The sequence below is a fragment of the Centropristis striata genome, chromosome 16 (assembly GCF_030273125.1).
Source record: "Centropristis striata isolate RG_2023a ecotype Rhode Island chromosome 16, C.striata_1.0, whole genome shotgun sequence".
Taxonomy (NCBI): Eukaryota; Metazoa; Chordata; class Actinopteri; order Perciformes; family Serranidae; genus Centropristis; species Centropristis striata.
In genome coordinates, this window is record NC_081532.1 from 23,164,528 (window position 1) to 23,179,125 (window position 14,598).

At 38.5% G+C, this 14,598-nt stretch overlaps 1 protein-coding gene across 1 annotated transcript in view; it reads right to left on the reverse strand.

Annotated features, from left to right (window-relative positions):
• plcb2 (phospholipase C, beta 2) overlaps window positions 1-12,028 on the reverse strand; it is a 31,022-nt gene extending 18,994 nt beyond the window's left edge. Inside the window, exons 1-19 of the mRNA XM_059353569.1 lie at window positions 11,494-12,028; window positions 11,217-11,294; window positions 9,708-9,776; window positions 7,886-8,026; window positions 7,419-7,498; window positions 7,280-7,333; window positions 7,098-7,173; window positions 6,805-6,905; window positions 5,745-5,905; window positions 5,508-5,654; window positions 4,907-5,064; window positions 3,728-3,810; window positions 3,506-3,590; window positions 2,356-2,566; window positions 2,185-2,267; window positions 2,021-2,117; window positions 1,815-1,899; window positions 1,519-1,643; window positions 620-771 (exon numbers count right to left, since the gene is read on the reverse strand). Of these exons, the coding sequence (XP_059209552.1) occupies window positions 620-771; window positions 1,519-1,643; window positions 1,815-1,899; window positions 2,021-2,117; window positions 2,185-2,267; window positions 2,356-2,566; window positions 3,506-3,590; window positions 3,728-3,810; window positions 4,907-5,064; window positions 5,508-5,654; window positions 5,745-5,905; window positions 6,805-6,905; window positions 7,098-7,173; window positions 7,280-7,333; window positions 7,419-7,498; window positions 7,886-8,026; window positions 9,708-9,776; window positions 11,217-11,294; window positions 11,494-11,577 (2,070 nt within the window). The 5' untranslated portion in view covers window positions 11,578-12,028. The remainder of the gene's footprint in view (window positions 1-619; window positions 772-1,518; window positions 1,644-1,814; window positions 1,900-2,020; window positions 2,118-2,184; window positions 2,268-2,355; window positions 2,567-3,505; window positions 3,591-3,727; window positions 3,811-4,906; window positions 5,065-5,507; window positions 5,655-5,744; window positions 5,906-6,804; window positions 6,906-7,097; window positions 7,174-7,279; window positions 7,334-7,418; window positions 7,499-7,885; window positions 8,027-9,707; window positions 9,777-11,216; window positions 11,295-11,493) is intronic.
• Window positions 12,029-14,598: the final 2,570 nt, after the last annotated feature.

Here is a 14,598-nt window from a genome sequence, read left to right on the forward strand (position 1 = left end):
TTTCATAGGGGAGGTAGCGGGGCCTTTTGCTTATCTGTGCCTGGGGGCCCATTGTCTCATAACGCACTCATGGGTGAGTTAGATTTAATGACATACATGTATAAAGCAGCTGACAGTATGGATGTGTGTGTTTCCTGTTGTATGGACCAATGTTCAGGACACAGTGGGTAAAGAAAGAGCTCAGGTTTTCACTCATGCAGAGTCCGCTGAATACCTGAAACCATATATCAGTCTCAGCAGGAAGCTTGTATTATTACAGACTCTTCATCCATCCATCCACACGCACACGCGCGCGCACACACATGAGCACACATGCACATGCACATGCGCATGCACACACACACACACACACACACACACACACAAAATTCCCAAGACTATTGAGGCTAATTTAATGCTCAATTTAGAAGAGTGAAAACAGCTCTCAGCTACACACATATTGCATCAGTTTCCATACAATGCACCACAAATGATGCAGCTTTAGTGTCAATTTTACCTGCAGCTTTGAAGTCTTTGAACCTTTTGCAATAAGTTTGCACAGATTTTAGGATCCCTTTGCCAAACACTCATGGATAGATAAAGTTAGAGAAGCATAATAAAAACAAGGCTTTGAACATGCCTTTATGGTCAGTGTGCTTGCCACAACGGTGTCAATCCTGTCGCAGAAAGGGTCAAATTTCTTGTCACTGCGACGCAGGACATCATGCTTGAGCAGGTAGCCTGTTCTGCCATTGAATTCAAACAGAGCCATGTTCAGCTGCATGGGGAAATCTGAAAATACACACAAAGCAGCCCATTCATGCCCTCTCTCTTCAGCACAAGGAGGAGCAGTGAGCAATTGAGATGCAAAGCACGCAGAGGACCAAAGAGGTGCAACACTGACCTGCTGTGGTGGAAAAAAGAAGTTCAGGTTCATGTTGCATAATAAATAACACCGGTAAGTTTGTATATATTTTTAATATTGCTATAATTATACCCCCCCCCCCCCCCCCCCCCCCACACACACACACACACACATTATTATTTTTAGAATAGATAGATAGATAGATAGATAGATAGATAGATAGATAGATAGATAGATAGATAGATAGATAGATAGATAGATAGATAGATAGATAGATAGATAGATAGACAGATAGATAGATTACTTTATTCATCCCCGAAGGGAAATTCGGTAATTATTATGATAGTTATTTCATCTTTTGTATTTTTCAATTTATTTATTTATTTATCCCCCACTTAAACCCCTCAACCCTAACCCTAACCCACTCACAGTAACTGTAAGATGTTATTAGTAGAACTGTTATCTTGTCATCTTTTTTGTCACAACTTAGCATAACTATTGTTTTGTTTGGTTTGTTTTATTATATATGTATCCTCATGTTCTGTACGTCATCTTGTTTTTTCGTTTTTGCACAAATAAAAACAAATAAATAAGATAAAATATTGCAGACATGTCACCGTCAATGGTGGCAATATATTTGTGTTATTTTCAGTGCATTGTGTGTTCATTTCTACCCATTGTCTGGTAGTTGAGCGCCACCATCTGGCAGCCTACATTCCAAAAAGGCTGGGGGCTGTAATTGGATGAATCCATTCTTGTTCCTTTGGGATAAATCCTGCTCATTTGCCTTTTATTGTATCTGAGAAAGACAGTTAAGAAAGTCTCTGTATTAGAATTTGTGAATCCGGATACCCTTGTGGAAGCACAATGAAACATATTTTGGTCTGATTGTGGAACATTTTTAAAACCAAATACAGCCCATTTAACACATGTTGCCATATTTTAGAGCATCAGAACTGCTGAAGGATACTCGACGAATTCAATAGCAGTCTTGGAAATCATTGCTTCGCCTTTGGTCTCCACAAAAGATGAGATGATGTAACTCTTGTTTTTCTCTGCGAAGGAAGAAAAGAATTGCATAACGAGCACCAACATTTATTTGTTTACTTGTGAAGTTTGTGTGTTTGTGTAAGATCTTTTTTTTGTCTGATTTTGTGTGATGAAGCAAAGACATACTTCTGGCATTGTCAAAAGAGATGAATTTGTTAGGCTGGATGTAGTTGACCAGGGATGACATCGCCTCGTAGGCTGTGACTTCTTGTCCAGCTGTGCCCTGTGGGGGATTGACAGGAAGTTAACTGCTGCTTTTGCGGAACACACAATGAACTGTCTCTCTCTACCTCATCTGACGTCTTCATTTTCTCCTCATCCTGTTCGTCTGTCTCCTCTGTCTCCTCAGTGTCTTCCACAGCTGTGTCCCCCTCTGGTTAAATGCAGAAACATAACTTTAAAAAAAGAAAGAAAATAAGCCTATTTTTAAAATGTAATCTGATTTGAAGTTTAGAGTCCACCTTGGTTCTCCTGGGTGCTGGGTGCTGGGTTGACAGGATCCTGGGAAGTGACATTTGGATCCTGGGTGGGTGCAGCTGCGGTTGGGGTCTGGTCAGTGGCTGCGGCGGTTTTCTTAGTCTGGGCAGGCTTTTCATGGCTGCCCTTCTTGTTCTTAATGAGGATCTTACCCATGAGCTCAGATGGGCTGGGAATCTGCTGGCCCGGCTTCAGCTGAATGTTACAAAACCACAAATAGACACAAAATGGTTACAGAGACACACAAACCACCAAAAAGAGATCCAAATGACTACAAGAAGACACAGTACAACCACAAAAAGAAACAACACAAGCACAAATTATAACAAAAAGACAAATTAACCACAAAGAGACACACAATGACAATAAAGAGGCACAAAATAACCACAAAAAGACACAAATTAATCACAAATGAAGACAAGGAGACACAAAATAAAACACAAAATAACCAACAAAAGATACAAAAATGACCTAAAAGAAACACAAAATTATTACTATAAAATTACCACAAAAATAGACAGAATGTCTACAAAGAGACAGAAAATAACAAAAGAAAAAATGCAGCCAGAGGTGACAAATAGAAAGAAACCTAAAACTAACCTAACTAGGTTTGAGCCGTACCTTTGATGAGATCAGATTAGTTTGGGCTTCATCGCTGCTTGCAGCTTTAATTGTCATCGTATGTTTTTCTTTACCTATGGAAATTGGCTTTCATATCTAATATCTAATTTTTTTCCGAATAAGAAAACATGTTTATCTGGGCTTTGCATGGGGGATTTTGAGTCACAACATCAGCATTTCTAAATTCCTGGCTACGGCCGTGATAGCATTTGAGACCATTGAAAATGTCCTCTGTTTGACTCAGGACTACAAATATGAGAGGAGGAGAACATGCTTTGGCTGTTGAAATGAAATCAGCTGGATTGGTACAGGAGGATATATGGGTCATGTAGAAATAAAGAGAACTTTTTTTTCCCATTTATTGCCTTACACAGTCACAAAGTATACCATGATAATCCTTTGTTTTGTCTTATTTATCAAACTGTTCTGTTTAACAAACACCCCAATTCATTAACTTCTGTTCTTCTCGCTCTATTATTTTGACAGCCAGCTGTGTTGCAGCAGTGTACTCACAGGGTAATTGTCCAGCGGATCTGTCAGCAGGGCATCGCCAAATATGGTTTTGCAGTAGTTGGCCATCTTCTCCTGCTGTTTCACTCTGGAACAAAACAGAGTAACACCTGTTGTTGTCTGCTGTTAGCCATTAATATTCCAATTGGGATAATGGCTTCAGGGCATTGTTAATGTCATAATGACATTACATGGCACAAGTTCAAGAATAAGTTTAGGTCTTACGAGTCAACGTGGTTCTCGAATGAGAGGATGACGGGATACTGTGAGGTCTTGAAGGCGCTCTCAGCGATGGCCTCGATCACATCCTGTCATCAGAAAGAGACAGGCATTTTTTGTTTTTTATGCATTTAACTAGACTTTTATTCAAATTTGATTAAGATTGAAGAGATCTGCAAAAATGAGCTGATGTCACAGCAGACAACAGCAAGAAACATGGGTACAAATAGTGTAGTAGTACTCTAATCTCATTGTTTTATTCTGAGTCAATCAGGACTTTTTGTTTTCCAAAAAACCTTACAAATTGCAGAGCTATTGCTTCTATGCAGAGGCCCTGAAGTCAGCTCCAAACCTAGCACATCTAGAGGCTGACCGTAAACCGAAGTGAGGTGTTGTGTTTGGGTCCCTGGGACTGTGGAGCGCCGGCTGCCCTTAAATGGAAGTGTTGGGAGTGAGAGATGACGGAGTTGCTGTGTGTGAGTGTTTGTGTGTCACTGTGTACTTTTAAGCCTTCACACTCTTTTGCTCTTTCATGTGCACATGGACAAGAATCAAAAGTGAATTTGAAGGCTTTTTAAAATGACACATTGTGGCACTCTTCTGGCTTCTGGCGAAGTGTTTACATGAAGACGTCATATTGAAACAATGCAAACTGCTCACAGAAAGTGAGGGGTTGGACACTCACGAGAAAGGGACAAAGATTTATGATAGACAACAGCCTGGAAATGGAACTGGGCTGTGCTTACACAAAACGTTTTCTACTGATTATAGGTACATCTATCTCTCCATATATTTATACTTAAATTTACTTCCATGGTTTTACCCTGGGCTCTATTTTTCCCTATTTTTAACCTGTTTTATGGTTCAAGTTTTAAAAAATGACCAAATTCACATTCTTCATGGTTCGAAATGGTAAATGGACCTGCACTTATATAGCGCTTTTCTAGTCGCTTTGCGACCACTCAAAGTGCTTTACACTACAGACTGCGCTCATTCACCCTTTCACACACACATTCATACTGGTGGCAGAGGCTACCCTAAACGGTCCCACCTGCCACCATTGGGAATTCATTCACACACCGATGAACACAGCATCGGGAGCAATTTGGGGTTCAGTATCTTGCTCAAGGATGAGAGACAAAAATGTCAAAGGTGGAAGTCACGTCTGAAACAATGTGTCACCACCTTGAAGAGGATCTCAGTTGTCATTGTAAAGCCATGAGTAATGATGGGCTCTTCATCTGGAGGTTTTCCCTTCCAGCAGTCCAGCTCCAGACAGCGGCAGCCGGACAGCAGACACTGACGGTACATCTCTGGAGAGGACACGCCAGAGAACTGACCGGCTGCAGGAGGACAGATAGATAAAATAAAGATAACTTTTTTATATAGCACCTTTTAAAACAGCTTGCAAAGTGCTTTGACTGAGAGCAGTTTATCATAGAGGAATGCTATGATACAAGGCGAACAGTGTAGAGACAAGGTGGGTCTTATACGTTCTTAAAATAAAAATGATAAGAGACAGCACTGGTTTAATTACAAGACACTAAGAAAAAAAATATCTACAAAAAAAAAGATGGGAAAATAGTGAGGAGCCAGACCTAAACAAGCTCAGATCAGTAAAATCTTAAAATACATTTTTAAAACAAACAGGGAGCCATTGCAAAGATGCTAAAATCAGTGTGATGTGATGTCATCTGTTAAAAGATGAAGTAAGAAACCTTAAAAAAATACCTCCAAGATGACCATCAGGTGTTGATCAGGTATGAGCTATGTTGGTGCATGTCACCTGTCAGGTATGTGTTGTGGGAGGACTTGATGAAGTAATGGGGTATGGGTTGGGCCATGTCCTGACACTTGGCTAGCGTGTCCTGCATGACAACTGATGTCTCCGGACCCATCAAGAAGAACAAGAGCCCCTCTGGAGAAATCAGACCTGCAGACAGACACATTGAAGCACTAAAAGTGTAAAAGCATTATCCATAATAATAATCCATATGACAAAGATATCATCAGTGAATCTTACTTCTGTTTGTATTCGCGGAGCAGGGTTCATATTTGTCCATCAGAGCTTTGACCTGGTCCTGCCGCGGACGTGGAAACAGCTCCTCGTTGAGCCGAGAGTCCCTCTGTTTCTCGTTGAGGAACTTGGTGAAATTGTCCTTCGTCATGGTGGGTTTGTTGGAGCTGCAGTGAGGAGTGACAATCACATGAGTGCTGCACGTAATACATCTGCTGCCAATCACGGCGCAATATCTGCCACCGGACCCTGAGCCAGGTAAGCTGAGGCGGAGACTGGCAAAGCATGAGGCCCGCATAATATAATTCACACCAGGCATTTCTGGCTTTGTGCTAACAAATTAAAATGTGTAAAGAAGCAAGTTTCTGGCTCTATGAGGAACTGAGACTGTTAGAATATTAAGATGCCAAATAAAAGGGTTTACCACAAAGACCAAAATGATGATGATAATGAAGACAATCATCACAAAATTCAATAGATTTCTTTGGCAGAGAATTTTGGGAGGTCTGGGTAAATTGTTGTCCATTTGTTTGTGTATACTGTCTGTTATACTTGTTAAAAGATAATAAAAACTTGCGAACAAATAGTCCTTCATTCAAAACTTACTGAAGTAAAAGTAAAAGCCTATTCCTCATTCTGGTTTTTAATTATGGAGAAAAAATGTGTGAAATTTGATTTTCAAGATGTAAATTATATAGCCGGGGGGAAAAATGATTAATTCATTCAAAGTACAAAAGTATCAGCATCAAAATGTACTTAAAGTATAAAAAGTAAAAGTACTTTTTAATATATATATATTTCTTTTAATTTTTGGTTCTCTTTTGTGTGAACCAAAACCTCCACACAGAACATATGTTCTGTGTGGAAGGGAGTTAGAAACAAGGGTATATTTTTGTATCATGCTTCCTTATTTGCTTTTGTTTGACTGTTTTGTAAAACAATAAATATATTCTTAAAAATAGAATAATAAAGGTATAGCAGGTCGGTGTATATTTTGAAAAACTAATCAAGGATTATTCCGCCATACCAGAAGATAATAAGTGAATCACAGGAGAGGTCGACTCACTAAGAAGTGAAGATCTCATAGATCTCAGGCCGAGGGCAGAGGTTTGTCAGAAAGGACTTGAAGGCAGACTCAGTAAAGACGTCAGGCTTAATGGTGTCATACTGAAATGTAAAAACAAATTAGATACATAACTTCAAAACAGATGATCGTTTGTGATTCTGTTGAACACTGAAGATCTGCATCAAACACACAGACATTATGGGAAGAGTTACATAAAGTGCAGTAAAGAATCTTGAGACATAGTTGGACTTGGAGGAAACAACCAACCGAACAAAATGTCTATATTTTCTAACCTTTCCTTTGGGGAGGTGTGCTGATGCTAAGGCACTTTCCACCCTCTTCTTATCTGCTGGGAACATCTTGTAAATACTGAAAAACATACAGTGAAACATTGAGTAGGAAATGTGGAAATCCACCATATAAACTAAGTCCTGTGTGGCTTCCTGCACCTCCTGATGGTTTCTCTGTAACCTACTTTTTCACCGGGATCTTGCCGTCCTTGTTGGTGTGAAGAGAAATGCGGACATACCTGTTAAAAGATTGAGTACAAAGGCTTACAACGTGTCATACGTGGTGAAATTAAATTGCTGTTAGATCAAATGATGTGTACTCACAATTTCTCCAGGAAGACCTGTCTGCATGCATTGTTTCTTGCAGGGTTGTAGGCGATCGCAAGGATGTCATTGGCCCAGTTCTGATGTACATTTAATCACAAACAGGGTTATAACATTCAATGTGACTTGTACTTGAAATGTCATAATAAATTATTTTAAAATGGACACAAAGTCACCACTAGAGGGCATTAATATAATAGAAGCTCAGGAAATGAGAGTAGTGCATGTTGCATTTGAACAAAGCACAATTCTGATTTCATTACAGTTGATTAAATCCGGATATTGGAGCCATAAAGTCTAATAAAGTCTAAAGGGGAGACAGAGGACGCCTTATTGGGGGGAAGCAAAGGCTCATTGTGTCGTGGTTAATGGCCCGTGGCTGTGTTTGAACAATCAGAGTGGACAGAAAGGGAGGCTTGTAAACAGCTAGAGAATGGACACAGTCAGTTTATACAGCAGCTTATTACCTGTGTCAATCTCTCCTTTGAAGCAAAGAAGTTATGATAGGTCAGATTTACTGTGTCGGGACCGGAGACGATGGTCAGAGTTTTGGCGAGATGGTTGCTGTCTGGGAAGTCCATATTGAACACGTTGCGAACTTTAGTGTGCTGTGAAAGGCAAAAAGAGGGGAATAAGGTTCATTGTCAATTAGATTTCATGAGATCAAAATATATGGTGCAATTTTTAGGCTAATTATTTTTCATTTATTTGTTTAAAGGGGAGCATTTTTTGGCAAAGCAAAGGGGGAAATTTTGCTTTGGCTATTATAGAGAGCAAACAGTGATGTATTTTTGTAGGCCAACTTGCAAGGTATCATCGCCATGGGGTCTATTGAGAATTCGCCGTTGGGGTTTTTGCATTGGATTTTGGATCATGGCAGAAAATATACTCTGTGGCAGTCTTGTTTAGCAGGATAATCTTTACAAATGAACACCACTTTTATGGTGTTTGAAGCTTTAATGCAGCCAACAGAAGTAAAAAGATAACATTATGCTATATCGAACTACACCACAGTTGCATAACACCACTACTGTTAGCTTCAGATGCTCTCCGACAAGGTAACAAGCCGCTTTGACAAGCTAGCCAAACCTTAGCCCAATAAATAGTTTATTAACCTGATTTACAATCTACAGGAGTTAGCATGTTGGCGCCCTAGGGTCTAACCTCTCAAACTCAATGAGGATTTTGTATGTGTTGGTGGTTAGATGCCTAAAATAAAGTCTGTGGTTAACACAAGCTGAAGAGAAGTTAAAGTTTTTTTTGTATTACATAAAATACGTTAGTAAATACCCCCACTTGTGAGTTTTTAAGTTTTTACTTTTCTTTAAAAAGGTGGCTGCTAGCAAGTGGCTAAATGAGACTAGAGTGGTTGTCGACATCAGACTGGACACGGACGGGAACTCTCTCTGTAGCCTCACAGCTTCTAGTCATGTTTTTCAGTGCTCTTGCAAACACTTGTAGATTGTAGGTTAGGTTAATAAACAGTTTATAAGGCTACCATATTGCTAGCTTGTCAAAAAATAATAAAAGTGGTGTTCATTTGTGAAGATTATCCTGCTGAACAACATGTGTCAGCATCAGAAACGTATGTTTGCCACAGCAAGCTGCAGTGTCAGCTCTCTGGGGGCATGTTCAATACAGGCAAATGTGCCGACCAAGACATGCAGACATTATACCCACACACACTAAGACACATGCATACAAATGGCAGCAAGAGGACCAGTTTATCAGCTACCACCGTCCTCTATCTACCACTTTACAATCAGTCCCTTGCATGATACTTTCAGAAGTTCAGAGCTTTTTCTCTCCGCAGAAAAATCCCCCAGGGGCCCAAGAGGAAGATGTGCTTGCAACAGCACCCCAGCTGGGATGATACCGTGCTCTGTGCTCTCTCTGAGGGGAAACAGACTTCACATTCCACCTTTGAACCCTAAGTGAGGGATGACGATGGCTGCATACTGTAACTCTCTGTGGAGGCCGGCAAGGAGCGGAAAAAGAACTACAGCAGTCAGACTTCGAATGATACAAACAAAGAAACTCACTTGCTGAAATCTCAGCTCATGACACAATGTGTAGTGCAGTGTTGTTTATACTGCTGTGTGTTTTCTGTAGCGGGGGAGTAGCCTGGGTGCATGAGTCCATTGCTGTTTTTGCAATGCAAATATGTCTCTTATACTAATGGGAAAACTAGGGGCTTGACACCCTATTTGCATGCCTGCAGAGATTCTCACATAACGAACAAACCAGTGTGACTTAAGAGAGCAGGTGACTACTTCAAATTATACTCACTTTTGGAAGTTTTGCATATTTTCCTGTTCTGGTATCTCTGATAGTAGCAACATCCAGGAACGTTGTCTCCTAGAAACAAGAAGCAGAGAATCTAACCTCTAACATGTAGGCGCCGGTCCAAATATGGATTCAGATACAAGTCATCTTTTGGCAAAGTGCAAAAAACTACAGGATTTACTTTGTTTGTGTGGAGAATATTTGACTGAAATGCCTCAAAGCATCATGTAAGAAAAAAAAAAAAAATCCTTTATAGTCAACATGCCGGCATGACTGAGCCAAGGCACATGAGGCACACATCTTTATGTCGGCTTCACTGGTTTTTTGTGATGTGGTGGAAACCAGAAGGTGCCTCAATGAGAGAGACAGAGAAGTGCATCACAGTTCAGCTGCTCAGTGCAGCAGGATGGAGAGCCCACATCAGCACCAATCAATAATCTCCTCAAGCTGCTTAGATGAGAATTCAGCTCCATGCAAGCACACTGCTTTAACAGATTCCAATCAAATACACATTATGCACACTCTCAATGTGAGCAATTGAAACATGGCCACCTCTGTTTAACATGTATTTTAATCTGATGCGCAAAAAGCCATTTTGATTCTATGTGCGGCTGAATGTGAGTCAGCACTAACTAAGTGCATTTAGTACAAATTTGAGGTGCTTGATTGGTCTCTTTATTTGAACATGTTAAAAACACACAAAATATCTATAATAATAATAACAAACAATTGTGATAAAATAGAAACAAAATAAGCCAGAAATCCTAGCTATTTCTTTTCTTTTTTTCTGTAAATTCTTTTCCAAATATATATTCCATAACCTTTAACCAAACATAGTCCGGCTTTCTGCCTCTGTTTTCCCTACACTTCAAAAATATTTAAATATTCAAAACTAAACAGACAGGAAACAAAACTACTTTACTTTTCTATTTATGCTACTTGACCTTTTTTTTACTAAAGCTTACTTAAGCCTTACCAGCTTTTCACATTATAAATTGAGATTTTTGCACAAAATTATGAAGAGTTTATAGGATATTGTGGTTTATTATAAATGAAACTAGTACAGCTGAAATGATTATCCAGTTAACAGTGGTGGAATGTAAATAAGTACTGTACTTAAGTACAATATTGAGGTACATGTACTTCGTATTTTCATTTTATATAACTTTATACTTCTACTCCACTACATTTTGCTGCCTACTTGATTTTACTTTTCAGGTCGAGATTTAACATAAAACATGATACATTTTAAATTTTTTCATTTCTATAAATGTAACCACATAACATTATATTAAGTAGTTAAAATTAGTCCTACCTTACACTAACCTAACACTAAATAGCCTCTTACATAAATAAAATAATAATAATAATCTAATAATTTATTTAGAATATATCATATAAATCTGAGTGGTTCTCATTCTTCCTTACGAGTTCTTTTACTTTTGATACTTTCACTCAATTTTTTATGCTATTAGCCCCTCGTTTCTTTTATAGACTCTACATATTTATTACCTTGCTTTGGTTGATCCAGTAAACATAAAAACCTTTGGGATCCATCTTCATGGTGACAGGAGCAGTCTTTGTGGAGTCCTGGATGGACACAAGGGAATTAGTGTTCACACATTTAGGACATTTATTGAGTTTAAACCTCCGGAACAGAGCTGTTGATGAATGCAACATCAGTGATTAAAGTAACTATAAGAGTGGGAGTCAAATTAAATCAGGCAAAGATAAATAAAATCACAGTGAACATAATTTTCTTTTAGATTTTAATGAAATATTCACTCACCTCCGACCACTTGATGAATCTTTCTCCTTTCACCAGGTAGTCTTTGACCTCTGGAGGCTCCAGAAAGTGTCTTTTCTTAATCATTTTGTCCTTTTTTAAGACTGATTTTTTCTTTGCTATAATTGATATATAACCACCATGGTCATAACGATTGACTAGTTCTCCTTCCCGTGTGTATCCAAAAGATGCATTCAGGTGGATACTGGTGCAAAAGCTCTGACTGTAGTCAGGACACACCCCAAGGTATATGCATTGCAAATAAAGTTTGCCAAAAACAAAACACAAACTCGACTAAAGGTGAAGGTGCAGCTTGAATCAGAGCTCTACATCTAGCAGACAGTATTGAAATAATAATGATTTTAAAGGGTTAATTCACCCAAATTACAAAAAGAAAACATATTGTGTGCTTTACATTCCTCTGGTTTTAAGCTATCTATGGGCAAAAAATCTGCAGCCACCCAGGGCAAGGCAGGTGGAAAGATTTTGGTTTGTTGAAAAAAGATTTACAATTACACTTTTTAAAGCATTTCTTAGCAACAGTCCCAGTAAAACACACGGTTTCTGTTCTTACATTCATTCATTCATTCTCCTTACCCGCTTATTTGAACTCGGGTCTCCAGACTATCACAGGGCTGACATATAGACAGAAACAATCAAGAAACAATCTCATTCACCCCTATGGGCAATTAAACCTAAGCTGCATGTTTTTAGACTGTGGGAGGAAACTGGAGGACCCGGAGAGAGACACAGGGAGACCCACGCTTACTATTTCTGTTGATAAAATAAAATCTCCTAATATACAGTTTCTGTCTTTCATTTTAGAAAAAAACCTTTCACCCCCATTTTATTGGGATTGAGGAGTAAACATCACACATGTCAAAACTTGCCAAATATATTGAAAATAATCTGATTGGCAGGATTTTTTTCATTTTGAAGTTTGGGTGAACTGACCCTTTAATAAATGATTAACGATTATTTAATATCAGAATATCTCCTTTTTGTTCAGCAGTACTATGTTTTTTTGATATTACACAGACATTTTGCAATTGTTGCAAATATTTTCATGAAAAACAGCAGCACCAGTTTTTTGCAATCACCTTGAAAGACATTATGAATTCTTTAATTATTATTTTATGAAGTAGGATCAAGCTTTTGTTTATTTTTCTTTTAAACTTTATTATCATTGTGGTTTTTTGGCCTGCTGTGTGTTTATCAGGATCCATCGGTTTGACTTTGTTCTTGTGTGAATTTGTTGTGTTTATTGCTTGTTTTTGGTCAACTTAAGTCATGTTTGTGTTCATTTAAAATATAAAAACAGCATCCTAAAGTGTGTGGTATCAGATGTCACTCCTCTAGTTCCTCACTGGCTGAGTGTTTGCATTAGATATTGCACAGTCAAGGTTTATTTGAATGATATCCAAATGACCGGGAACCTTTTGTTGAAACAGCATTCAGTGTCCAGCCTCAAGTAATAAATGTCACCACATTGTGAGCCTGGGCAGGTGGTTGTGGCATGATTTGGTAAAACAATAAACTGATGAGTAAATAAATTGCAGGTTATTTGCTGCAAATGACACTGTGTGTGGAGCTGCAGACAGACTATTATTGACACTGAACAAGGAAACAATCAAAAGCTGAAGGACTAAAGTTCCCCCGAGCAGCAGCCTATTTGCCCTCTTAGGCTAAGCTGCCCCCTTAGAGGATAAAAAAGTGTATGTGGTTGCATAAATATGAGTAGCTCAAATTAAAATTAAATCTCAATATCATCTAAACGTTCATTACATTACTTTTTGATAGGTGTTCCTCTGTAAGACCCCAGAGTCCTATAGGTCCTGTAACCCTGAAGCATCCAAACTTCATATCATTATTACGTAACATTTTTTAAGTTATGGAAATGATTTGCTACAAATGGTACTAAAACCAGTGGTGAAAGAAGTTTTCAGTAAAAGTACAAATATCACACTGTGAAATGAATCCACCACAAGTAAAAGTCCTGCATTCAAAACTGACTGAAGAACTGACAAAACTGACTCTCTTGTGGATCAGAAATGATAATTAAAAAGGATTCCTTTTTTATCAGTCTATTCATTGTTGTTTTTTTCTTTTTTGAAAATCATGTAGGCCTATTTTATTAAATACAGGGAAATACAATGACTTTCACTCATTGCCTCCAACATCATTTCTAATCGAATTTCCCAGAAGTTTACCCAGTTTAAATAATAATAATAATAATAAATGTTTGCACAGTTTCAGTACATCCTGTTTCCTACATTTCTTGTGTTTCAGTGTTTTATGTTGCAGACAAACTGTGAAAACCCACATTACAGCTGATCCTCCCCCTCCTCCTTCTGATCTCCATATCATAAAACATGGTTATGAAAGCACTAATCCTCCCTATAAACACCTGTGTGTGTGTGTGTGTGTGTGTGTCAGTGGGAGGACTGCTTGTCTATCCTGTCACATATCACCTGTAACAGCAGGACCTGTCTTGTCCTTTACTTGTGGCCATTCACTGCATAGGGATGCAACAACAGTCATGTGTCATAATTCAACTTTTGTGTTTGTTCTCCACCAACTGGAGTTTAAACATTAGTTTTGTTTTGTCAAGGGCGCTGTCCATTGTGCTGAACTGTAAAGTACTGGATAGTGGAACAGCCAACAGGTAGCATCAGGTCCAAACTGATCCAAAGTGAACCAAATATCTCAGATTAGTTGTGCTTCAATATTTATCAGTGGATTTAAAACGTTTTTAATAATTCATAAATTCCTCACAAATGTTCTTCACCCTCTGAACCACAAATGGATGTTTTTTTAAAAGACTGCCAAAATGTCTCGTTTGTCAAAGAAAGAAACTGGCAATATCGTCAGAATTTGAACTTTCCAAGAGTCCTTAAATGGACCATTGATTATGAACGTTGCCATTAGAAAAACTAACCAAAGCGAGGCTTAACATTGTGATATTTCTGTAAAAATCACTTTTTTCACATGTGTAAAAATCACATGTGTCATTTAAAACGTGTCCAAAATTAAGCCGTTTGGATGCAGCCCGCATCAAATTCAAATCTCTAATGCTGGCCTACAAAGTTGTCTCCGGTACTGCTCCTA